The sequence below is a fragment of the Panthera tigris genome, chromosome A1 (assembly GCF_018350195.1).
Source record: "Panthera tigris isolate Pti1 chromosome A1, P.tigris_Pti1_mat1.1, whole genome shotgun sequence".
NCBI lineage: Eukaryota > Metazoa > Chordata > Mammalia > Carnivora > Felidae > Panthera > Panthera tigris.
In genome coordinates, this window is record NC_056660.1 from 237,259,955 (window position 1) to 237,284,578 (window position 24,624).

The 24,624-nt window shown below is 61.3% G+C and overlaps 1 protein-coding gene across 7 annotated transcripts in view; it reads left to right on the forward strand.

The window, feature by feature from the left end:
- Positions 1–4,529: 4,529 nt before the first annotated feature.
- LPCAT1 (lysophosphatidylcholine acyltransferase 1) overlaps positions 4,530–24,624 on the forward strand; it is a 47,537-nt gene continuing 27,442 nt past the window's right edge. The window contains exons 1-5 of one of the 7 annotated variants that reach the window (XM_042998027.1): positions 5,061–5,289; positions 8,603–9,041; positions 10,894–11,021; positions 11,149–11,288; positions 21,939–22,081. In XM_042998027.1, coding sequence (XP_042853961.1) covers positions 21,939–22,081 — 143 coding nt within the window. In that variant the 5' untranslated portion in view covers positions 5,061–5,289; positions 8,603–9,041; positions 10,894–11,021; positions 11,149–11,288. Of the gene's footprint in view, positions 4,665–5,060; positions 5,290–7,697; positions 9,042–10,893; positions 11,022–11,141; positions 11,289–12,769; positions 12,872–21,938; positions 22,082–24,624 lie in introns of those variants that run through there. The other 6 variants (XM_042998036.1, XM_042998030.1, XM_042998019.1 and 3 more) reach the window with 6 other exon arrangements.

Below are 24,624 nucleotides of genomic sequence, written 5' to 3' on the forward strand. Positions count from 1 at the left end.
TTGTTCTGCAAACCCAAAGTGTGAAGAAAGTTGTGCTCAAGCACCAAAAAAAAAAAAAAAAAAAAAAAATGCTTCCATGCCTCTGAGTTTCAAAACCCTCTTAAATTTTGATGAAGACCCGTGGAAGAGATCATCACTTCAGATCACGTTTTACACGAGGATCGGTTTTTTTAACGTCAAGGAAAATAAAACGGACGACAGACGACGTGGCTAAGAAGTGTGCCGTGTGGATGAGTTTTTTAATCTCCGGGGCCCTTTAAAACTGCACCTCCACAATAGTCAAAACCTACACATAAAATATAACGTCAAGCATCTACGTCCCTATTTGATGTCAGATGTCTGCATATTTGAGGGGAGTGGTTCTATCTGGAATCCAAGTGTCGCAACAATAGGACCTCTCTGTGGAAAGCTGCCTGCGGAAATGGATGGCCACGGGACAGTGCCCACCGGGGAGTCCTGACACGTGGGCAGAAAGAAACACCCCTGGAAATGAGGCCAGAGCCTTCTGTGGCCCTGGCTATGATCTTGGTCCCTCAGTCTGTTACGCCTCAGTTTGACTACCTATAAAACGGCCCTATTTCACTCACAGAAGGTGTCTTGGAAACTATCCTGTTCCAAACAAATGAACTTCACGTAAAATGCACGTGGGCTGCACGGGTGTACTGAGAGCCATACGCACATGAGGGGCCGGGGCTAACAGGACCCCCAGGTCTTACCAGCCAGACCTGAAGGAAGTGCAGAGCTTTGAACGAAGGTGTCCAGGCACAGGGGACAGCAGAGGGGAGAGACCTGAGGCCACCTGCCCGCAGGGCTGGGAGGCCGCTCCGGGAGGGGCCACGCCCGAGGGGCCGGGCGGAGGGGCTCCCGCCTTCCCAGTGATGGGGGAGGCATTGCCAGCGAACTAGGAGTTGGTCCGTCCCGCCGGCCTGTGGAAGGACCTCTCTGGACGCAGGCCCCGAAGGTCTGCCTTACACAGGCCTTTCCGTTTCTGCGTTTTGACACCGGGCCTGCTGACCCTGGAGGGTGGCCCTTCCCGGAGCTAGTAACTCGCCTCTCACGTGCAAACCAACTCACCCCTCCTCTCTGTGGGCTCTCTACCCCCCCCCCCCCGCCCTGCTCACCCGGCCTCCTCTGCGTCCCCCGGGGAAGCCGCAGTGAAGGGCGTTGCCCCCTCGCCCCGCTGCCTCCTGACGGCCCCTGGTGCTTCCCGGGGAGCACCCCATCCCCATGCCTAGAGAAGCACGAGGAAAACTTCATCCTCTGTCCCACGTCCACGTCTGTGTGTCTTAGAGCACCAACCTGAAACAGACTCCAGGTACCCTTACAACACATTCTCGTGAAGTGTGCAGTTAGCACATTCCAGAACAAGGCTTCCAGTGGACTTTTTAGCGAAATAGGACAGACTTAAAAAGAGGCGGCAACAGGAACTCACCCGACCGGTCACCAGCGCACACGATTCCAGAGGCGCAGCGGTTAGAACAGTGTGGTGCCACCAGGAACTAACAAACCGTGAAATGGAGCATCCGGAAATGGCTTCACAAGCACTTGTGTTCGTGCCCAAAGGAGCCACAGGCCGGGGAGGCGAGCGGATGATGGTGTCGACTACAAGGTCTCGGTGTAGAGGAGAAAACGTGCGGATGGGTTGGAAACACCATGAAAGGCAGAACTGAAAAGAAGTATCAGAAGGAAACGGAGGAGAACGTCTCTGAAATCTGTAAATAACTCTGAAACTCCGCAAACAGACCCAGAACACTCAGCCCCACGCCCGCGACCACGTCCTGTGCTCTCGGTCCATCTGTGGAAACATTTCTCTCTGAACCTGCCTTCCTCAGACAGGAGCAGAGTAAGAACAAGGGGCCACAGGGACACCGCCAGCGCTTCCCAGAGCCTGGCCCGCAGCTCTGTGCGCCAGGGTGTGTTCCAGAAGGTGCCTGGAGAACGCCGCGGGATTTGCCTTCCGAGTCCGGGTCCGAGGGCCCAGCTGGCAGTTTTTCCAAACTAAGAAACTAAGTCCCAGAGATGAATGTCTTTTTCCTTTCACTGAAAGAAAACTGCATATAACCCCTTGCCCAAGCCCAACTTTCCTAGTCAAGCCTCCAGAGCACTCTGGGACTTCTAGAATATTCCATCACAGGATTAAAACTGAAGCAAAGAAAGTATGAAGCAGTGCAAGACAATGAACTTCCCTGGACTCATCCCCTTGGGCCCTCCACTCCTCACCTCTGCTCTCCATAGACCCACCTTTCTGGGCCCTCCACTCCTCACCCTTGCTCTCCATAGACTCACCTTTCTTGGCCCTCCACTCCTCACCTCTGCTCTCCATAGACCCACCTTTCTGGGCCCTCCACTCCTCACCCTTCTTGTTCATGGACCCACCCTCCTGGGCCCTCCACTCCTCACCCTTGCTCTCCATAGACTCACCCTTCTGGGCCCTCCACTCCTCACCTCTGCTCTCCATAGACCCATCCTTCTGGGCCCTCCACTCCTCACTTTTGCCCTTGCTCTCCACGGACCCACCCTCCTGGGCCCTCCACTCCTCACCCCTGCTCTCCATAGACTCACATTTCTTGGCCCTCCACTCCTCACCTCTGCTCTCCACAGACTCACTCTTTTGAGCCCTGGACTCCTCACCTTTCCTGTCCACAGACCCACCCATCTGGGCCCTCCACTCCTTACCCCTGCTCTCCTGGCTGTTTTCTGCCCTTGTTGGCCTTTGGGGTTTCTCCACGGATCTGCTTGTTGGGAAGGAGTGGAAAAGCCCTCTCCTTGTTGCCTGTCCCTGGATAAATTCTCACACTGTTCCACCAGCTCCCAGCTGGGCTCTTGTGTCTGTGATCAGGGCAGTTGGCAATTGAATGCTCAGAGGTCAGCAGTGTGCCCACGGCCATGCAGGCAATGGAAACAGCGCCCACCGCAGCCCACAAGGGCTACCCTGCCATCACGCACAGCAGAAATGTGGGCACTGCACCAGTTTCCTTCTCCAGATTTGACAAGCGAGGTTTGGAGGAGAGGTCACCTGCCCCAGTCCAGCGTGAGGCTTCGAAAGGGTTTGGGGACCTCGCCCCACTCTTTCACCTCTATATAGGTGAGGCTGTGGAGGGTGTCATGGGCCACCGCAGAGTCACCGGCCTCTCTTTTGTCCTGTGTTCCTCTCTCCATCTAAACACAGGAGGGCCCCCAGCAAGGTCACACTTCTCCTTATCAGCTGGCCAGGGTATCAGCTAGATTATCAGAGGGTTGATCGCTTCCTGACCTGCTGCCCAAGCAGGGACAGGGCTGGGGAGCCTCACAGGGCATGGACACACCCAGGACCCCATGGCCAGGCAGTCCTACAGTAGGGTCTGGCCTTCCCCTAGTCCCAGAGCAATGCAGGAAGCATTCAGACTACTTCCTCATGATTTCAGGCATCATGTGAACCGAGGGGCTGCTGGACTGTGTCCAAGTTGCCCTCCCTCCCCCATGCCCGCTGCCTGCTTCATGGGTCACCTCCTGCCCTTCAGGGTCACAAGGACAGTCACGTACAGAAACTTAGCCCTGCTCACCACGTAGCATTTGCGGTAAATTTTAGAAATTTATACATTTTGATACCTTTTGCCCAGTTAATACTGTGCCACAAATGAAGGATCCCCAAATGCCTCCCCTTCGTGCAAGGGAGTAATTCCACGAACTGGAGTAATGAGCCAACAAGAAAGAATCCTTTGATTCACGACCCTGTTGAACCGCTGGGTCCCATCAGCAAATGCCTCTGTGCACCCCTCCAGCGGATGGCACTCCCCGGGTGGGAGACCGTGCCTCTCGGGGCAGGCCCGCTCTTGGGGTGCAGCTCGCGACGGGGACGGCGGGCACAGACGGACCCAGCAGCAGCGCCCGGAAACCTCCTTTCCCTCCCGCCGCCGCCCACGGAGGTCAGGTCCCAGCGAGGGCAGGCAAGCAGGAAAAGCGGCAGGAGCTGGGTCTGGGCCCGTCCCTGTGGAGCTTCGACAGAGTCGGCGCGGGCCTCTGCACGTGCGGCCCGGCTCGTCGTGTCCCTCGGGATTTGGGCTGGGGCTGGGGCTGGGGGTTGGGGGCTGCCGCAGGACGGGGCGACGTGGCGGGCCTCGCTGCGCGGGGGGCCAGGCCCGGCCTGAGGGTCCCCGCCGTCTGGCCACCGCGGGAGGGGCGCCGCCGGAGCCTGGGCGCCCTTCAGGACCGACGGTCCGGGACGCCCCGCCACCCCCTGCGGGTGGGGGGTGGGGGGGAAGGCGGGAGCCGAGGTCAGGCGCAGGGCGCGGGCGGGGCCGCCCTCCGGGCCCTCGGGGGCGGGGCTCTCGGGACGCCCCGCCCCCGTCCGCCCAGGCCTCGCCCCGCCGGCGCCCCCCGCCCGCCCGCCCCGCCCCCCGCGTCACGCCGCCGCCGGCCTGCGCCTGCGCGTCCGCCCGCCCCGGCCGCCGCGCATCCTCGGCCCGCGCCCCGCGCCCCGCGCCCGCTCTGCGTCCCGCTCCGCGCCCGCTCTGCGCCCGGCGCCCGGCTCCCTGCGGCGGGCGGCGGTCATGAGGCTGCGGGCGCGCGGTCCCCGGGTCGCCCCCGCCTCCGGCGCGGGGGCCGGCGACGCGCGGCGGCTGGCGCCCCCGGGGCGGAACCCCTTCGTGCACGAGCTGCGCCTCGGCGCCCTGCGGAAGGCCCAGGTGGGTGCGCTCCCGAGCCCCTGCGGCCGGGGAGGGGGTCTCGCCGGCCTGGCCCCGCGGCCACCCCGCCGCCCCCCGCGGCCCGCGACCCCCACGCGGCCCTGCCGCTGGCCGCGCTCACCCCGTCCCCGTCCCTTCTGGCTCGCCCCCACCTCCCCCCGGGCCGGGCCCCACATCCCTTCTCCCCACGCCCCCTTCCCGCCATCCCTGCATCCCCGTCGCTCTGCGCCGCGCGGTCCCCCGGTCCCGCGTCCCTTCCCGCCGCTCGCAGGCCCCACGAGGGACAGGCGCGGCCCCCCCGCCCCCGGGATGGGACTTTGTCGCTTGATGAGCTTCTCGTGTGGGGACCTCGTGGCTCCTTCGAGTCCGCGCGAGGTGCCTTGAAGGGAGCGGCAGGATGTCCGCCTCTGCGTTTGCAAGTTGTGTTCTGCGGAGCGTGCAGGGGGGTCCCTCCGGGTTCGTCTGTAACGGAATCGGCTTTATGTACTCTCGGTTCCGTGACGGGAGGGAACAGTGTGCAGTTTTGTTCGCGGCGCCCTCTGGTCCTGGCTGAGGATGGGGCCTGCAGGAGGCAGTGGGGCCCCACACTGGTCCTTTTCCTTCACATCGATCCAGGGTTTCCAAGGTGGGCTCCATTCCCTGACCCGGTGGGGTGCGCCCCCCAGTGGGGTGCGCCCACCTTGATCCGGTGGGGGTGCGCCTCCCCCTGACCCGGTGGGGCGCACTTCCTGGCAGTGTTGGGCCTCTGGTTGTTCATTGTGTTTGCGTTTCTGTAAGACTGCGCTCAGTACAGCCTTTCCTTTAGCTCCAAAACCGTAATAGAAACAGGTACAGATTTAGGACTTCAGCTGTTGTCCAGTTGACGGAGAGTATATTTTCCGCTGTGACAGAACTTTTTCGGGTGACACTTAGATTTGTTTACTGCAAAAAGTTATTCACTTGCAACAATATCAAAGTGAAAAGTTCTCGAACCCGGTCTGAAGTTGTCGTGGGCTGCCTGCTTTTTCTCGAAGCATCCTCTAGGTGGACTTGGTTATTGTGGTGGGAGAGGGAAGGGTGGGCACAAGGTTGAGGACAGAGGAGAGAAGGTCGGGTGGCATCCCTTCTGGTGACGGGAGAAAGCAGGGCCATCCCGGTCGGCTCCTGGGCCTTGTCCCTGTGTCTGTCTGGAGCCAGACGCCAGTCGCTGCCTGCCTGTGTGGTCTTTGGTCCCCCTCTGCTGCGTTCCTTGGCTCGCGGACTCGAACTCCTCACCTGCGATGCCCTACCCAGCTGTGAGGGGGTTAGGAGCGCAGCAGCTTCCTCTGGGCTCCTGAATGGCCCCCCCACCGGCCGACCCCCTTGGCGCCTGTGACCCATGGCTCTGGACCCTCTGAGGGCGACCCTGGGACTGAGCCCTGACGCTTCTTCGGGTGGCTTCCAAGGCCCTGCCCCACCTGCAGCCTGACCCCTGGGCGCCAGCTGCTGTAAGCCTGCATCTTCCTGCCTGTGCCTCCTACCTCTGCATCCCTGTCACTTTTGCAGCCTGGCCCCCGTTACTGTGGACGGACAGGGGCCAGGTCTGTCCTGTCCCAAGCTATGTGCTTACTGCTCAGGCGAGGTGCACTGTAGACACCCAGCTGGCTGTAGAGTGAGTGAACGAGCGAAGGGGGCCGGATGTAAGAGCCGAGCCAGAAATCCCCCACACCCCTCAGGCCCCGGTCGCAGGGTCGTGGAGCCGCCGGGGTTTGGAGCAGCTCTAGGAGCTGTTCTTTAGCGCCAGGCAGAGATTCTGGTTTCAGATGTTGGCTCACAGCTTCTGGAAGACACTCAAGAAAGAACAGGTGAGTGGACTGTTTCAGCCCCTCAGAAAGGGAAGGTTACTTTGTATACACCTGGTTGCGCTCTTTCAGAGGCCGCGTCAGAATATTCGCCAGAATCATCCTGGTGTATTTATACGTTGGTGGCAAAGCTGTGGTTACTGTTCAGCTGTCCCCAGTGTGGTCTGGAGTATGTAACTTGTAAAGGCTAACTTCCGAGTTTCGCTTTGCAGAAACATTTTGCTTTTCACAAAGCAGTGCTTTGCGAAGCTTTTTACTTCTCTGCGAAGCTTTTTACTTCTCTGCACCGTATTATGCAAAGGTTTCCACAGAGGAAACTAGCCTGTGCAAGCATACAAAGCCTGCCTCCCGAATCAGTAAATAAACCGATCCAGCAGTGACTGAGACAGCCAGGGGCCGCTCAGAGACTCACCTAAATTCCGAGTGAAGGGAAGGCGGTGAGGGCGCCTGCCCTCACCTGTGCCGCTGGGGAGGGGCTATTAGTCACCTGCAGGCTAATGACCAGGCCATCTGTCATTTAGTAACAGATTTAGCAAGGAGCTTAAGTATCTCTTTGGGCAGAAAATAACTCGTTAAGACATGAAAACTGAATAGTAGGGAATTGGTTAGCCTCGTGCTGATGTGCTGTTTTGGGAGTCCTAAAGCGGTGTCTGTCCCCTGGGTGTTGGGGGTTACTTCCTGTTGGAACCCCCAGGTGTGAGTGCACCCCACTTCCAGCTCTGATGTTTCCTCATTTCTGAACTCCTGTGACCTGGGCCAGGGTCGGGGTTAGGATGTACTTCCCAGAAAGCAGTCTGGCTTCCTGTACACCTTGGAACGGAGTCCTTTATGTGAGGACACTGTGGGGTTCACCCTCTCCCAGTTAAATCCACAGAGAGCATTGCCGTGGAGGCTGAACGCAGGGACAGGCTCCAACCCAGCACATTTGCAGGGAGGCCTGTGTGCAGTTTTAATCTCCCAGAGGCAGGTGATCTTTGTCCCCAAGTTCTGTCCAAATACATGAGTTTTGATGAAGGAAGGAAGAAAGGAAGGAAGGAAGGAAGGAAGGAAGGAAGGAAGGGAAAGAAAGAAAGAAAGAAAGAAAGAAAGAAAGAAAGAAAGAGAAAGAAAGAAAGAAAAGAAAAGAAAAGAAAAGAAAAGAAAAGAAAAGAAAAGAAAAGAAAGAAAGAAAAGAAGGAGGGAAGAGAAGAAAAGAAAAAAAAAGGAAAGAAAAGAAGGAAGGAAGGAAAGAAGAGGGAGAGAGGCAGGCAGGCAGGCAAGCAGCAGGTGCCCCTGGTTTCAGCCTGCATCCCGAGTCAGGTGTGGCCCTCCTGGGGCCGGGGGTCCCACACCCCGCACACTTCCAGGCCTGGTGGCTTCCAGCTGCTTCTCTGACCTGCCAGGCTTCCGGGCACCCACCCCAGTGCTCCCGCTGCCCCTCTGTCTGGGTACTCCACGCATGAGACCGTACTCTGCTGAAGAGCGTGAAGGGGTGGGTAAAGGGGAGGGCAGCTTGACTCTGGTGTTCGTGAGCCGCGGGTGGCAATGGAATTCCGGGAGGAATGTAACATGGGAATGAGGATTTCCAGGACAGCAGGCGTCGCGTGGGAAGACACAGAGGGCCGGCTGCAGCGGGGCCCGGGGCCCCCCCAGATGCCTGGGAGTCTGAGGCTCTGGAGCGGGGCCCTGGGAGCCTGGGAGCACGGCCTCCGTTGGTGCACGTGTGGCCCAGTAAGGTGCAGCGTCCTTGCCGCTGGCCGGCAGCGCAGCCCCCGAGGCAGGGGGTGGAGGCCCCACGCCCGTCCTGGTGTCCCAGGTGAGTAGGCTCCACGTCCCCGGACGCCCAGGCGGGCTCAGTGCCCATGAGCCCTGCCCTCGGGGACTGGCTGTCTCTTCGAATGCACCAAGAGCCGCCTGTAACCCGGTTCTCATTTTCCGGAAGGGCGTGCACATCGCACTTAACTGTGGCTAGAGTCGAGGAGTGGGGAAGGGGGTCCGGGGTGGGAGAGACTTGACTTTTCATCCTGCCTGCTCTCTGGCCCTGAAGCAGAGTCTTAATGTGTGTGTATGCACACACACGCGAGTATGGACGCATTCATACTTCATTTCAGTCGTGTTTCGCGTTCTTCTTCATTTCAGAGTACTGAACAAAGTGCTGTCAGTTTTACGGCTCGTTTTAGAAAACGGAGGTTTTGTCCCTGACACTGGCCAGTCAAGCGCCCTGTTGCAGAAGCCGGTGCTTGCCCGCCCTCTGCCCCCCCGCAGACATCCACCCACCAGAGGCCTCGCCCCAGATGGTGGAGAAAGTCCGAGGACGTGTCCTGAGCGCTCTGTTCCTGCGAGTCTGAGCAGGACTCCCACAAATCGTGTTTCACAGAGCTTCACCCCTACCCTGCCAGAGACCTGGGGCCTCGCTGGCACTTTGCTCCTTCACCTTCCTGCCCCCGGGGCCTTCCGCCTCTCTGACCTTCACGTCCTGGACCGAACGTCCCGTCCCCAGAGCTCGCCCCTCACGGTTTGCTGCAGTGGGTCGGGACGAGGAGTGTTTCCCACGTTTCTGGTGTTCCGCACGCCGTTAGTAAGTCTGCAGATTATTTTGCAAAGGAGGCCAGAGCGAAGGGTGTGTCTGAAGCCTGAGGACAGTGCTTGTGCTTCTCAGGCCCAGTCAGTCATCCTGCAGCCCTCCCTTTCACGATGGGCAGCAGCGTGACTGCTTGGCACGTTCCCGGTGTTTTGTGTTTTCCCCGTGTGGTAGCCTTGCACACTTCAGCGAGTGCACCTCTGCTAAATGCTGCCCTTAAACACAGACGCAGCAGTGGCACCCGCCTCTTCCAGCACAGGGTCCCCTCGTTCTCTCACACCTGCTGATGCCCCACGAAGCTGCCAGGGACCGGCCTGGGCAGAGCCGCTGGCTCCGGCAGTGCTCACGCGTGGGACGTGTTCCAGGTGCCTGGACACCGTGGCCTTTTTACTCCCACAAGTCTTACTTCCGTGTTAGAGCCAGCGTAGTGGTTTCTTTTCCCACATAAAGTCTTTCTGCAGGACATCTTTAGCAGTGTTAGTATTTGAAACCCGTAGGACGGGGGCACAGAGCTGGGCTCAGACAGAGTCCCTGAGGCCTGGAGGGCAGGTCTGCTCCATATAGAGCATGTCCAGAAGTGGCCCTGCTCCGAGACAGCCGGGAATCCGAGGGCTGAGGGCCTGGTTGGGATCAGGCCCTGAATGTTCCCAGCACAGGGCCCACAGCGGAACCCCGTCCCTGTAGTGCTAAGTCTCTCACCAGCAGGAAGGAGTTGAGTCCTTAGTCACTTCTGTGCCACGTGACTCACGAGCTCCACGTCCTCGTGGGCCCACGGAGCTCAGCAGCTCCCAAGCTCAGAGTCCCCCTCCCCCGCCCCCCAGAGCAGCCACGGCCACTGTTGCCTCCCGCCCCCACCCCACGCCCTCCCATCCTGTCCCGGTGGCTTTTGTGTGCTGTGCCCAGGAGCGCTTGGACCAGCCCACTCCACACTTCCCCTTCCCCTTCCCCAGGGTAGTTGGGGCAGCGAGCTCCCAGGCCCCTCTCCACCCCTGCCAGGCTTGGTGTGAGACCCACCCTGACCCCACAAGTGTTAGGGTGGGCCGGGAGCTCCCTGCAGCTGGGGGGTCAGAGGCGGGATCCTCCCTACATCTGAGGGAGGACACGGCCAGGATGTTCTGGGAGCTCCCTACACCTGGGGGGACAGAGCCAGGATCCTCCCTGCAGCTGGGGGGTCAGAGGCAGGATCCTCCCTACATCTGGTGGGGGGGGAGAGCCAGGATGCTCCGGGAGCTCCCTACACCTGGGGGGTCAGAGCCAGGATCCTCCCTACATCTGGGTGGGCAGACAGCCAGGATGTTCTGGGAGCTCCCTACACCTGGGGGGACAGAGCCAGGATCCTCCCTGCAGCTGGGGGGTCAGAGGCAGGATCCTCCCTACATCTGGTGGAGGGGGAGAGCCAGGATGCTCCGGGAGCTCCCTACATCTGGGGGGTCAGAGCCAGGATCCTCCCTACATCTGGGTGGGCAGACAGCCAGGATGCTTTGGGAGCTCCCTACAGCTGGGGGGGGGACAGAATGTACCCTCGAGTCTCCTTGCAGCTGGAGAGGGACTCACACAGCTGGGGGCTGGAGGCGGCATGTGGTTAAGGGGCTCCCTGCAGTTGGGGGACAGGGCCTGGAGGCTCCCCAGGAGCTTCCCGCAGATGGTGCCCTGGAGCCATAATTTTGGGGAAGCCAGCTGTTGGGGGTGAGGTTGAGCGGAGATGTCCTGGGGGCGCTCGGTCTGTGAGGGGAGTGGGGTAGGCGGTGCCTGGACGGGGGTGTCTGCGGCTGGAGGCGGGGCGCCGTAGGGCTCCAGGAGGGGCCCCTTGCGAGGGACTGACGATGTGCTATGACCCTGGGCCCCACAGGCTCTGTGGATATTTGCCGAACGATTGGAAGCCTCTGGAAATGCTTCAGCTCTTGAATTTCAAGATTCTTCTATTCAGATCCTGCCAAGGGCCCTAGAGATAAGGGATTTCCTGGGGCGCAAGGCCAGGTGTGTCTGTGGGGGTGAGCAGCTGGGGGGACCGGGTCTGCGTCTCTCAGGTGCGTCTGGGTGGGGGGGAGGGAGGATTGACAGTTACTTATTTTTCTCGGTCTTCTGCCCCCCTGCTGCACGCCAGCCCCGAGGCCCCCACCAGGCAGGGCAGGTTGGTGCCCCTCGCACGTTCCCTGCCCCTCGGACTGCGCTCTGCTCTGCTCTGCTCTGCTCTGCTCGCCTCTGCTCGCGGCTGAAGCAGTCCTGACCGTGAGGCGAGCGACGGTAAGCTGCTCCCCAGGACCCTTGCGCCCCCTTCCGTGCCAGGACACGCCCCAACCTGAGACACTGCTGATAGGAGCTGCGGGCTGTGTCCTCGGATGGATGGACCTGACCTGAGCGTCACTTGTCAGGACTGAGCTTCAGGGCCGGGCCCTGCTGTGTCCGGGGCAGCGGCTGTGGGAGGAACAGACGCTTCATGGGCAGGTTAGCCCACAGCTCCTGGTGCGGCCGGAGCACAGGGACTCAGGTGCTCATCCCCAAAGGCCCCGCTGCATCCTGACCCTGTGCTTTGCTTCTGAGCCTCCTTTGCTCAGCGGACAGGGACAGGGGGCCTTCTCCGTGCTCCCTCCCTGCTCCCGCCTACTCCCTGGTTGGTTGGTCAGGTCCTGGTCCCTCCCCTTAGCCCCCTTAGGTTGGGGGAGGCACTGTGCCTCTGGGGGCGGGGCGGCCCTCCCCTCCCAGTCCCTCCCTCACCAGGATGTGCCGCCCCCTCCCCCCCAGTGCCTCACCAGGACGTGCCCCCCTCCAGCTGTGCTCCCAGCCTGGGCTTGTACCCATCTGTGGGGGAGAGGGCTCCCGCCACCCTGTAGGTGGGAGCTCTGCCTGGAAAGCTCCCTTTCTGAGGACGTGTAATTACAGGGTGTCCTGGCCCCACAGGTGAGACGCCTGTGGAAACGGGTCAGTTGTCGCTGAGTTCCTACAGTCTTTAAATAGGGATCTGGGGCCAGTTCCTGCTCTGGATGTGAGCCTCGTCCCCAGAGTGGAACGTCCAGCCCAGAAATCTTACTCTTTATGGTGTTTCGGCTTCTGTCCCGCTGGTCTGTTCCTGAGCACCTGCCAAGAGAGCCAGGCTGGGGCGCTAAGTTCTCAGGGTGACCCGGGACCCGTGAAGGGCCTCTGGCCTGCCTGGAATTTCACGTCTGGGGGGGGCACAGGATTGGCAGCGTGGAGTCACAGGGACTGGGGGGACAGAGCTCTGGGCTCTAGCTCAGGGGTCCTGAAGACCCTGAGGAAATGAGATTCTGCGTGAAACTCTGTGGGTGGGAGGGGTGAAGAGAGGCGGAGGCCGAGGGCGAGGGCGTTTGCTGGCCATCTGAGCCGGGAGGGGCCGGCCGCGAACACCCACAACCGCCCCCTCCCCCACGCAGGGCCCTGCACTTCTTGTCTTTCCTTAAACCCCACCAGGTAGCGGGGAGCTCTCCCATCCCCTCCCCTGGAGGATAGGTGCTCCCTCCCCTCCCCACCCCTGCCCGCAGGCAAGCCCTCTCCCCCGCCTGCTGCTGCCCGCGGGGCTGTGAGCCAGCCAGGGCTGTCCCCACTGGTGTGCATTCCGTGTGGGCGTCGGGAGCACGCTGGCTCTGGCTCGCGATAGACACTTGGCGTGCGTGCACTGGCCCGGTGAACTTGTTCTCCAGCACATGTGTTCTGCCTACTCCCAGCCCGAGCCGCTGCCCGCCCCCCCCAGCGCTCCCTGCAGGTGCACTTGGGCTGAAACCCTGATGTGGCCCGGACGAGAGCTCAGGGAAGCCCAGACTGGGGGGGAGACGGGGGCACACAAGGGGCCCTGGGAGCTCAGAGGTGCTCAGGTAGGAGCGGGTCTTCAGTGGAGGGGGCATCGTGCCGCTGCCCAGCAGTGTGCTCTCAGGGCTGAGCGCCAGCAGGGGAGCCTGGGCAGCTGAGGTGGCGGCCGTGACAGTGACAGTGCGGCAGGGGTCTGGGGGTCTTCCTCTCTGCCCCCAGGCCCGTCCAGTCCTTCATTCTCTTGTCTGTGCAGCAGGGACACCGAGGTCCCTGCTTTCCCAGGCCTTTCTCCACCGGCCGCTGCGTCCCTCCCCTGCCTGGGGGCCCAGCCCCTGGTGGTTTTTCCTGGGGACCTGGAGTCTGTGTGGCAGGCATCTCCTGATGTCCCCGAGTGCCCTGCCCGCCCCCTCGGGGCCCCCCGTGCCTCCGTCTCTGCTACATTCACCGGGGGCCCTGAACTGCCCTCCCGGCTGCCCGCTGACCACGCGCTTGGCTTCACGCCTCCCTCGCCAGCTGGACTGTGTGTGGGCCCTGGTGCCGGGGGCCTGCACACGGGGCCCCATGAAGTGCCTGGTGACAGACCAGACACAGGCCTGAGCCCCTGCAAGGCTCTGACCTCCGCCCCCGGACCCTCAGACGCTCGTCAAAGGGCAGGTGAGGAGGACCGTGTAGTGCAGATTCCCTTGGTTACGGGGTGCGTGCCCCGGGGTGCCGTGGACAGAGCAACTCTGATCCCACAGGGAACCGCACAGTTGTTTGCTGCTGCCCGACGAGCCAGGCGTCCAGTGTGTCAGGCACGGTGTGTGTGTGTGTGTGTGTGTGTGTGTGTGTGTGTGTGTGTGTGTGTCTGGGAAAACGGCCCTGCCGTTGGATTGCGTTGCAGGTTGCAAACTCAGAGTGAATTACCGAAAGACTGTCCTTTTGCAGAAACTCCAGGTTGGGTGAGTGTATTCGAAGTGAGGTTTGAAAGCTTCTGGACAGACAGGACCGGGGCGCCGGACGGACAGGACCAGGGCTGCCTGCGGGTTGAGGGAAAAAGCAGGTTTTAGGAACGCTGTATTTAATTTTAGGTTTGAGTGGGAGAGCTGAGAAAAAATAGCTTCTGTGTAGCGGTGAGCGTGGCCCGACAGTCACACGGCCGGACAGACGGCTTCAGAGTGAGGGACCGTGGGAGCCCAGGGGCGAGAAGACTGTCACCTGCACACATCAGCCAGGAAAGGACGGTCAGTCCGATGGGGATTTGGCACCAGAGTAAACAGAATGACAGTCACGCAGGAGGCCCGGTGAAGACAGAGCTGTGCCTCCGACGTGACCCCCCACGTCCCTGCGCCGCCCCCGCCCCGGATTTCTAGCCTCGCTCCGTGTTCTGTCTTTTCGTGGAGGGGAGTCTTTGCACGAGAGCAGCCGCGTGTGAGGACGCGGAAGCATTGCGGCACAGTTCAGGGCGCGGCTCCCTCTGTCTGCTTTCCAGTAAGGAAGCTACTGGAAGGAGGCGGTCATCCCCACCACTCCGCGTGCGTTTGGGGCACAGCGTGCTCCCCGTCCCCTGCTCCGTCCCCCTGTGGGGACACAGAGGGGATGTGCTTTCTGAGGTCGGCTTGCTGGGCAGGCATCTGTAGGGCGCTGGGTCCGCGTGGCCGCTCCCCTTCTGAGGCTCCGAGGCCGGGGGTTTGTGCGGGGCAGCGCTGGACTGCCAGCTGATGGCTCTCCTGTGACCGTTGCCGGACGTTTTCTAAGTTCTTTAGAAGGAAAGGTAGATGTATGTGTTTTGTTGCTGCGTCGAGGGACAGTGGCCCCAGGGGACATGGCTCTGCGGACCGCCTCCCTCCTGGACCAGGCTCGGGGGGCAGGGGGACATTGGGCATTGGCTTCCCAGTTTCGGAATATTCTGTCTGTTCTAAATCAGGATTTTCAAAAACAACTTGCTTTCGAATTTTTAATTAAGTGACGGCAAAGAGAAGAGAGCGATTCCCCAGGTAGGGTTCTCCTCTGTTTATCCCACGTTGCCCTGGCGATCTTTCTGTAGACTTGTATGTCTCATCTCTCCTCTCCTCGTGGGAAGAGCCTGGAGCGACCCAGGCCAGCCCCCCAGGGTGCTGTGTGAGGAAACTACAAGACCCGCCCCGGACGCCGGGGTGCCCTCAGCCCCTGAGCCCTATGCAGGCTCTTTTCAGAAGATGAGCCCCGCTAACCCCTGAGCCACCGGGCCTACCTGATGGGGCTAGCTGGTTCCCTCTCAGTGTGGCTCCCGGAACTGCAGCCCTGCGGGGACTTGGTCCTGAGGCGTCCCTTCAGCCAGTGAGCTGGGTCTCTGGGCTGGGAGCCCCCCAGGGTCCACAAGTCTGGGACTTCCCTGCTTGGCCCTGGGAGCCCGTCCTGCTGGGTGTGGGCAGGCCACCGCTCAGATGGCACCTCACTGCCAGCTCAGGGTGCCCGTGGTCCCCCCTGGACCCTCTCCCGTGTTCACTGTATTTGTAGCACCCCCATTAATCCAGGCTCCACCATCCCCCCGGGCCTCGCTCCTTCGGGATCGTCTCCCTTCCCTGCGCTCACTGGGCTCTGTTGTTCTGGAGGAACGTGCCGTCCGAACACTGGGGTCTAACTGATGTGAAGGTGGTAGCCCCGTCTCCTCCCCCGGGAGCCGGTCCCCTTGGGTCTGTCCCCGAAGCTCCTCCCCCAGGAGCCGGTCCCTTCTGGTCCATCCCCGAAGCTCCTCCCCCAGGAGCCGGTCCCTTCTGGTCCATCCCCGAAGCTCCTCCCCCGGGAGCCGGTCTCTTCTGGTCCATCCCCGAAGCTCCTCCCTCTGGCTGGCCACCAGCACCTGTCACACAGCGACCATCGGCTCAGTGTCCCCTGGTGGCACCATCCGGCTGTGCTGTTAGCAGCAACACCCGCGCGAGCGGCTCCCAGGGAGCTGGGCCCACCAGCTGCACACACAGGCTCCCTGAGCTGTCACCCGTAGTGCCTTGTCACGCAGCTTCGTGGGAGAGGACGGTTGTTCGCAGAACCCCAGGTGCACCTGGCCTCCACCACAGCCGGTGGGCCCCGGGGCCCTGTGTTCAGCCTCGTGGCCACGGTGCCGAGCTGTGGTCTCCCACGTTCGCTTTCTCGTTCGTCTGTGTCCAGCAGCCTCCAGGAGGGGCGTGTGTGGCCTGCGGGCTGATGGGGTGCTCGCCGTGTGTGAGCGTCATTCCCCGAGACTTTCTAAGCCGCTGGGTGGAGTTAAGTGCAGGGTAGGACCGTGTGTCACTGTGTGTGGCCGGCAGGCGCCTCCGCGTGTGTCTTCTGTTTTCTCAAATCACACGGAGGGTGCATCTTTCTCTACTGCATTTGGGAACACGTTCTCGTGTCCTTTGGATGGTGGTGGTTATCCTTTCTGCAGTTAAAGCACGCTGGCCCCGGAACCCGCTCTCCCTGCAACCTGCCCTCCCCCCGACAGCACCTTGCACCGCGGGCTGGGGTCCCTCGGTGTGCGCTGGGGGCGCACGGTATCTCGGTGCCTGGCCAGCCTGTGCACGCCCTGCGAGGACACGTGTCCCTGCAGTGACCTGGCCTGCCACAGGGTGGCACAGGTGGAGACACCGGGGACCCTTCCTCGTGTGCGCCCGAGGTCTTTGTCTCTCGTGCACCCTGTCGGCGGTTCTGTGTTGATTGTGAAACACGAGGCACTTGGACCGGCTTGCGTGACGATGATGTCGGTGGTCCTGGTGGCCTTCGTGGCCTTGGCAGAGAGGAGGGAGTGGCTGCCACGTGAGCCTGAGCGGGGGTGTTGTGACCACAGCTCCAGACACCGGATCCGGTGCGGTCACTGGGAATCGGGGAACGTTTTACATTAGAACCGTCTTCCTACGGGAGGTTTGAGACAGACGCCAGTGTGCGTGCTCGGGTGCTGACCCCACACACCTGCAGCTTTAAGAGCAGGTGTTTATCTGTCCCGGTCCTGGGAGCTGGGAGTCCGAGACCCGGGTGTGGGCAGAGTGGGTTCCTCCTGAGGCCTCTCTCCTTGGCGTGGAGGTGCCGTGACTTCCGTGAGTCCTCACCGGCCGTCCCTCTGTGCGTGTCTGTAACCTAGTCTCCTCTTCGTATGAGGACACCTGTCCTATGGAATTAGGGTCTGCTCTGGTGACCTCATTGTACCTTAATACCCTTTCCAAGGCCCTGTCTTCAGTACGGGCACGTCGGGAGGTGGGCTGGGGGTTGTGGCATCAGTACGTGAAGGGGGGCCCACGGTTCAGCCCCTCACACTGAAGCAGAGAAAACGTAGTGAGCCCCGTGCCCACCCTCGCCCACCTCAGCAGTCTCCAACTTCCGGCCTCTCTGGTCTCGCCGATGCCCGCTCTCTCCCTGGTCTCACTGATCCGCAAGCAAAGCCCAGACTTGACCTGTAGATGCTCCCGGGTGCGCATGTCTCGAGCAGGGCCGCGGGCATCAACCCCGGAGCCTCACACACGTCCTCCCCTGGAGCCTCCTTCCAGCTCCTTGCTTTTATTTTCTTACGGTGTGTTTGGGGCTTTTGTCCCTGAGCGTCTTGCTCTGCGTTTTACCGATCGCCTCCCCGTGTCTCCCGTGTCTTCTGATCCAGAATCAGGAGGCTCTGTTTCTGTTGGCTTGTCAGGTGGCTCATCCACACGGCGCCCGGCTCACATGTCTGTCTCCGTCCACACAGGCCCCTTCACGTGGGTGTGTGCGAGTGGTGGGCTTCCGGAAGCCCGCGGGGACACTGCCGGGTTCTCCCTGTGGCCGCCCCGAGGGACAGTCTCGGGATGGACAGCACAGTGCCCGATCCTTCGTCCTTGTTGGCCCGGGTGCCACTCGGAGCTGGTCTCCTGGGGTCCGCGGAGGCCCCCGGTGAGGTGGGGCGTGTGCGCCTGGTTGATGGACCCGTGAGCACGTGTGAAGTTCCGTTACCGCATCGATGGCTCCTGCCGTGCTCACAGTGGCATGTCTGCCGCGGGGGCTCCCGGGCCCAGGGACCTCTGCCCGCCTTCCCCGTCTCCGCTGTGCCGCTGGGCTCCAGGTGCCCCTTCCACGTTTTCTGCCCCTGCTGGGAGTGCCTTTGCCCAGGAGCCCTGGTTCCGTCTGGCAGGAAATAGTGCCGGGAGCCTGCAGGTGGCCGTGAGGGTCTCCTTGCGCCTGGGTCTGCTCCAGCGGGGACTCCAGACAGAGCATACCGGGCCGGAACAGCTGCTCTGTGACTCAGGGCAACCGTGAGCCTGGAGGGCGGCGTCTGGTCCTGGGGACCCCTTTCCGATGGGACCGTGTGTCGAAGCCAGCTTCCAAGGAGCGTGAAGCGACTCAGCCAGGGACTGTCACCGCGGGCGCCCCTGGGACTGGGTTATAAACCCTCAGCTCATGGGAGGGCCAGCCTGGCACTTTTGAGGGTGACTGGGGCTCCCGACAGGGACAGGCCGCAGCCCTCGGAGCCTCTTGGAGGGGACGCGGGTCCCGTGTTAGCAGCCTTTTCCTGCTTGGTCTGCAGCGTTCCTCCCCGTGTGCCACTGCTGCCCTGGCCCCCGCCCTGTGCCATCACGGGGGGTGGGGGGGGGCGGGTGGGGGTAGCATTCTCTCCCCGAGGCCCCGCTGACCCCGCCCTCCGGCCCAGGGCCACCCTGAGGGGGGCTCCGGTGGGAGCGGGCACTCCCCAGCCAGGGAGTCCAGCACAGAGCTGGGTCTTACTCAGGTTGTGGGGAGCGGAGACCCGCTCTCTCCCCGGGGCCCCCCTCTGCCTCCCGGCGCACTCCCACTGGGGAATGGGACACCCCCCGCTGGCTCCGGGAAGGAAATACCGTGTCCAGCCTAGTTGCTAATTACAGTGCCTCCCGAACGTTGAGCCGGAACTGCCTGGAAACCACGCAGTTGGCCCCTTTCGTCTGCTTGTGGCCCTGTTTGTTTTCCAGTCCAGCCAGGACGTTCTGAGCACGCGTTTCCTCGGCCCCAGCACACTTGAGAACGTCCGTGTGGCTGACACGGCTGCCCTGCCTGTGGTCCTGTGGCTGGAAACTCTGAGTGTGCTCCGACAGGCTGGGCACAGGGTGTGGTGGACAGCGAGGGCACCGGGAGGTGGCCGGGCCTGGGAAGGACGCAGGTGGGCCAGAAGATGCAAGGGGACAGGAGGGTCCAACCAGCCAGTAGCCTGGAATCCAGGAGAAGTGGCCATAGCCCACAGAACGTTCTGGAAGAGGCTGTAGGAAGCCTTCCGAGTCCTGCCCCTTCTGGGGACCGTTTGCCTCTCCGGGGCGGGGCTGAGCCCAGTGGACAGCACGTGGGCCCAGTGCTGGGGCAAGGTCAAGGCAGGGTCATGGGGTCCTGGGGAGCAGCCCGGGAAACACACGGGGTCTTAGCCCAGGTGGCCGGGGCCCTCCTGCACCCCATGGGGCCCCCGAAGGTGCTCGCTTTCCCCAAGCCGCTCACATAGCCCTCGTAAACCCGTGTCCACCTTCTCCCCGTCCTTCAGGCCCAGCCAGGCGGTCACTGCAGGCCTGTGACGCTCACTCACCACACTGTGCAGGAGCCCCGTCTGTGAGCTGGGGGCCTCGGCCCGTGCCGGGCACTCACACGCCCCCTCCCCGCTCGCCGTGAAACTCGGAAACCAGGTGGTGTTCTCGGGATGCGTGTAAGAGGTGCGCGAATTGTCGTCACAGTCAGTTGTGGTCACTCACGTGCTGTGTCCCGGGTCCAACAGCTGCTGGCCACCCACGGGAACAACGTGAGGAGCGGCACACGTGCCCTGACTCGGGGTACCGGACGGGTCTGGGTCACCCCTGGAGGGAGCGGGACGCCGCCCCCCGGGGACCCCTCGCCGCCCCGTCACCGTCCCCGTCTGTGGCTCTCAGAGGCACCGGGCGGGGCTGGCGCTCCCACGCCCTCCAGGAACCCGTGTGGTTCCGTCTTTGTCGACCCAGAGCGGGGGGTAGGCCCGCTGGCGGGCAAACAGCATCGTGACCGCACCCTCGCAGTGTGAACACTTCCTGGCGGGCTCTGTTCACGTGCTTTGCTGCCCGGTCGTCCCTCGGCCCGTCCCGCGCGGGCAGCAGGTGTAAAGGCCGTCCGGGGCGCCCGTAGCCAGCCATCCGGAACTTACCGTGGGGCTGGAGAAAGCTGGGCGTTCTCAGTGTGGCAGTGGGAAACGGGACGCTTCTGAAAATACCGCTCTGTGCTTTCACCTCAAGAAGTTAAGAGGGACGTTAGAGTCAGAGTAAGAGCGGGGTGCCTGTAGGAGCTAAAATTCATACGACCGACTGACTGGCCACGGGGACGGTAAACCCATCCAAAACTGGTTCAGTAAACAGACTGATAGAGTAGAAAAATACCAGTCAGCGTAGGCAGAAGAGTTTCAGAGGGCACGAACAATGCTGATTACACGGCAGGGCAGGGTGACGAGAGGCACGGGAGAGTGCCACGGGCAGCTTCTCAGGTCTCTTGAAGACGCGTGCGGGGTGGGAGATTGGTTAGGGGAGAAAAAACCTGCTGGGGACTCCCAGAGAGGATTTTCTCAGTAGCAGAAGCACTGAAGGATCACAAGAAGTGGGACACCTAGGTAAGCGATAAAAATCAAATTAGAACAGTGCTTGTGTGTGCATCTCCGTGGAAACTCCCCCGAGAGGCAGCTCGCTGGTGTGCAGAGGGGGCCACGCCACGGGATCCGCCGGAGGGAAGCTGTGGGTCAGGCTTGCCCCCGACTCAACCCAGCGACGCATCGGTGAGCAGACTCAGCAGTTCCTTAAAAAAATCCCCGACTCTTGGTTTCGGCTCAGGTCATGGTCTCACGGTTTGTGGGGTCGAGCCCCACGCGGGGCTCGGTGCTGACAGCGGGGAGCCTGCTTGGGGCTCTCTCTCCCTCTCTCTGCCCCCCTTGCTTGTGCTCTCTATCTCTCAAAATAAATAAACATGAAAAAAAAGAAACCCCAGCGCTGTGACCAAGGTTCTCACGTCTAAAAGCAGCATGTGGCGGACGCGGGCTGAGCAAACAAACACTAGAAGCAGGAAGGACAGCGGGTCGCGTTCACCCATTCGTGACGTAGAGCAAACCCAACTCCCAGAAACCCAGGGGCGGGAAGGTACTTTCTCGTCAGCAAAGCACATCTGCTAGAGCCCAGAGCAAGTCCGCGCTTGGTGGGAAACGTCGTCACCAGCATCAACCACAGGACAGCAGATGTGATGTCTGTGCTACGTTCACTTCCTCAGCTTGTGGGGCCACTAGACAGTTTAAACTCACACACACGGCTTGTCTCCCACCTGCTGGGCGGTGCTGCCCCTGACAGGGGACCCGGGAGCGCCTGCAGAGAAACCGCAGGGCCGTCCGGTGTGGGTAACGGACGAGCAGGGGGGCGGCCGTGGGCCGTGCAGCCGGTCGGCCGGGAGCTGGGAGACGTCGCTGTGCACTTTCTCCTGGCCTGTCTTTTCTGTCCTCCCTGCGCCGAAACCTACACGTTCGAAGCGTGTGTTACTGCAAATAATTGTAAGTTGCATCTGTTGATCACCAATCCTTTGTAAGTTTAGGCTTTGCCATCCGTCCCCTGCCCTGTTTCCTCCCTGATTGCTGAGATGCTGGCCCTCTGAGACCGCGAGGCTCCTGAGCGTGTGTCCCCAGGCGTGTGCCCCCAAGCGGGGACCACAGCCTGGTTCTGTGCACACGGGCGCTTGGTTTCAGGAATGGCCATCTGTCCACCGTGTTCCTGCCCTGACCCCTCTGGTGAACCATGTGCCCATCCCCACAGAGCCCCTCCCATGGTGTCACCCCGACCAGACTGCCCGTTTGGAGGTGGGCTGGCTGTGCCCCGTTCTCTGCTGGGCTCCCGCCCGTGATGCCCTGGGGCTGGAGAGTCACGGGCGTCCCCAGTGCTCCCTGAGCTCCCACATCCGCCTCACCGCGGGGAACCCCAGCGCTGCAGAGGCGTCCCCGGGTTGTGCTGGGGCTCAGGCGTGTGCCGGGGCCGGCCCCAGAGGGGCTCAGGTGCGGGACTGTGGGCACCGGGGTTGGGGGACGGCGGTGCAGCCCAGAGCCTCGGCAGGACGTCCTGGCCACTTACCGCCACGTGTGAGGGCAGGCGTGGCATTTCCACGCCAGCTCCGGGGCTGGCTTCCCGTGCGGAGTCCTCCGGTTCTGGAATGACCTCGCCTCTGTCTTCCCAGATGGCCTTCATGACGCTGACACTCTTCCCCATCCGGCTGCTGCTTGTCCTGATCGCGATGCTGCTCGCCTGGCCCTTCACGTTCTTCGCCACGCTGGGGTCCTCGGAGAGGGAGCCCGAGCCGTCCCCGGCCTCGTGGCGGAAGTAAGTCACCCGTCTGCAGGGCCACCGCGTACCCCGGCCTCTCCGGCCTTCCTCCCCCGCCTGGGCCCGGAGCACGCCAGGCTGCCCTCTCCCGGCCGGGACACCGCCGGCCACGTGCCCCCTTCCCCTCGGGGAGTGGCCGGTTCCGCCCCTGCCGTGCCCCCACCGCACCCCTGCCCTGAGGGGGTCCTTCGGGGCCGGACTGCTGTTGGCGTGTCCTCAGCACAGAGATTCCCCGCGGGTTTCCGTGTCCCCAGCCCTGCGAGGCTGTGTGTCGGCCGGCATCTGTCCTTCTCGCTGGTCTGGTCTCCCCGCAGGGTCCAGCGACCCTCCCTGCTTCGTACACCTGGAAGGTCCCCTGCGTTTGCTCACCAGATACTGACAAAGGAGAGCCGTCTGTAGACGGACGAGTTGTGAATACGTCTCAGCCAGAGACCCAGCGTGGACCTCAGGAAGTCAAATGAAACCACAGTGTTCTCTTGTTTCTTCCTAAAGCTGTTCGCAGAGTATACGCGTTAGTAAATGAAGGTGGCGAGTGTCAGGAGGGCTGCGAGAAGTATTTCCAGCGTCCTGGAAGTTGTCGTTTCTGTCGTAAACCCGGAGACTTCCCCGCTCTCCACACCCTGACGCCTCCCGTCAGCCATACGGGGCCCTTGAACGGTCTGTTCAGAAAGAGTTACTACTAGGCCCGCACAGGGGTCAGCAGAAAGGTGCACACGCCAGGTCCAGCTGCACTCGGTTTACCAGCAGCTCTGCCGGAGCCCAGCCACACCCGCTGACCTGCGTACCGCCCAGGAGGGTGGAGTCGCCAGGGCAGACGGAGCCCAGGGTATTCGCTCCTGGGCCTTAAGGGGTTTGAGGGACAGGCTCGACTTCCCGCACCGGGAGCGCGTCTGCTCTCTGCCCTGCGGGAACACCATGCCCACGGCCGGCAGGCGGGAGCTGGCGGGTCCTCGGCGCCCGTGGTCCCGACACGCACCTGTCGTGCTCACACAGGGCACTGACATGCGGGGCAGAGACGGCCAATTTCAAGTCGAGCGTTTGCTGAGCCAGTGAGGAGTATGGTGTGGCCGTGCCTGGGGACGGTCCAGGTGCCTGGGGGACCCCTCACACAGGGTCTTTGTGTGCACCCCCTGCCGTGTTTCACGTTCTTGGACCATCATCGGTGCCAAGTGAGCCACGGTCTGTCTCCCTCCCGGAGGTCCCAGAGGCAGGCCGTGACCTGTTCCCATTCTGTCCCCAGCACAGCCCCTGGCCCGGGGACGCCAGGAAGCAGGTCCCGAGGGAGGGACAGCTGCTTGGCATTCCTGTCCACTGGGGTCATCACTGGCTCTGGGGTCCTCGTTCTGACTTTTTGGGTTTCTTAATTCTCTTTGAAGAGCTTGCTTAACCTGGAGGGTGTTTTTCAATGTTTTAGCCCTAAAACAGGGATTTAATATCAAATATGTAATCAAACAAAATCTACACCGAATAGAAACCAGAATTTCAGTGTCGCTAGGTTGAGAATCCATAGCTAGAAAGCAGAATTTTTTGTAGTTTTTGACAAATTACAAGTGATTTGACTAAAAATTTGAGGTTTGAGTCATGATAGGTTAACACGACTTCCTGGCATTTTTGTCTTAATTCCTTCCTTCTTCAGCTCTGGGCTGGGATCCCCTCCTCTGTCCACACACACAGTGCAGATTCTGTCTTTTCAAAGTACGGGACTCCGGGCTGCTCTCCATTCCCCGTGCCCACCCCGTGCGGCTCCACGTGGCTCCTTCGGTGACAGATGGGCCACTGCCTCCCAGGTGCCTCGTGTGCCCAGAGCATGCCTGAGAAGTGTCCTCGGCAGCGAGAAGTAGAGGTGTCTGTGTCCATGGAGACCGCACGTCACTGTGCACACATGTATGAGTGTGTATACGTTTATATGTGTCTGACCAGGAATACATGCCTGTGTGGGAGTGCAGGCATGTGTGTGCGTGTGTCCAAGCATGTGCACGTGCATATGTGTACCTGTATGTGAGCATGTGTGTATGTGTGTACAAGCATGTGCATGTGCATATATGTATGAATGTGTATATGTGTGTGTGAGCATGTGAGCACATGCGTACACATGTGTGGGCATGTGAGTGTGCGTGTGTTGTGTGTGAGCATTTGTGTGTATGTACATGCACGTGCAGGTGTGTATGTGTGTGCACACGTGTATATGCATGTGTGGGTGTGTACATGAGTGTGTGTGTATATGCGTGTACAAGCATTGCATGTGTATATACGTGTGAATGTATATGCATGTGTGCAAATGTGCGCACGTGTATATGCGCATGTGGGTGTGCATGAGTGTGCATGCGCATATGTGTGTACAAGCATGTGCATGCGTATGTGTGTGCACATGTGCAAGCATGTGCATGTATACATGCATGTATAGGTATGTACGTGAGTGTGTATGTGTGCATGCGTGTTTGTATACAAGCACGTGCATGTGTATATGCAAATGTGGGTGTGTACACGAGTGTGTGTGTGTGTGTGTGAGCGAGCCATGCACAGCCCTGTGCTGGGTCTGG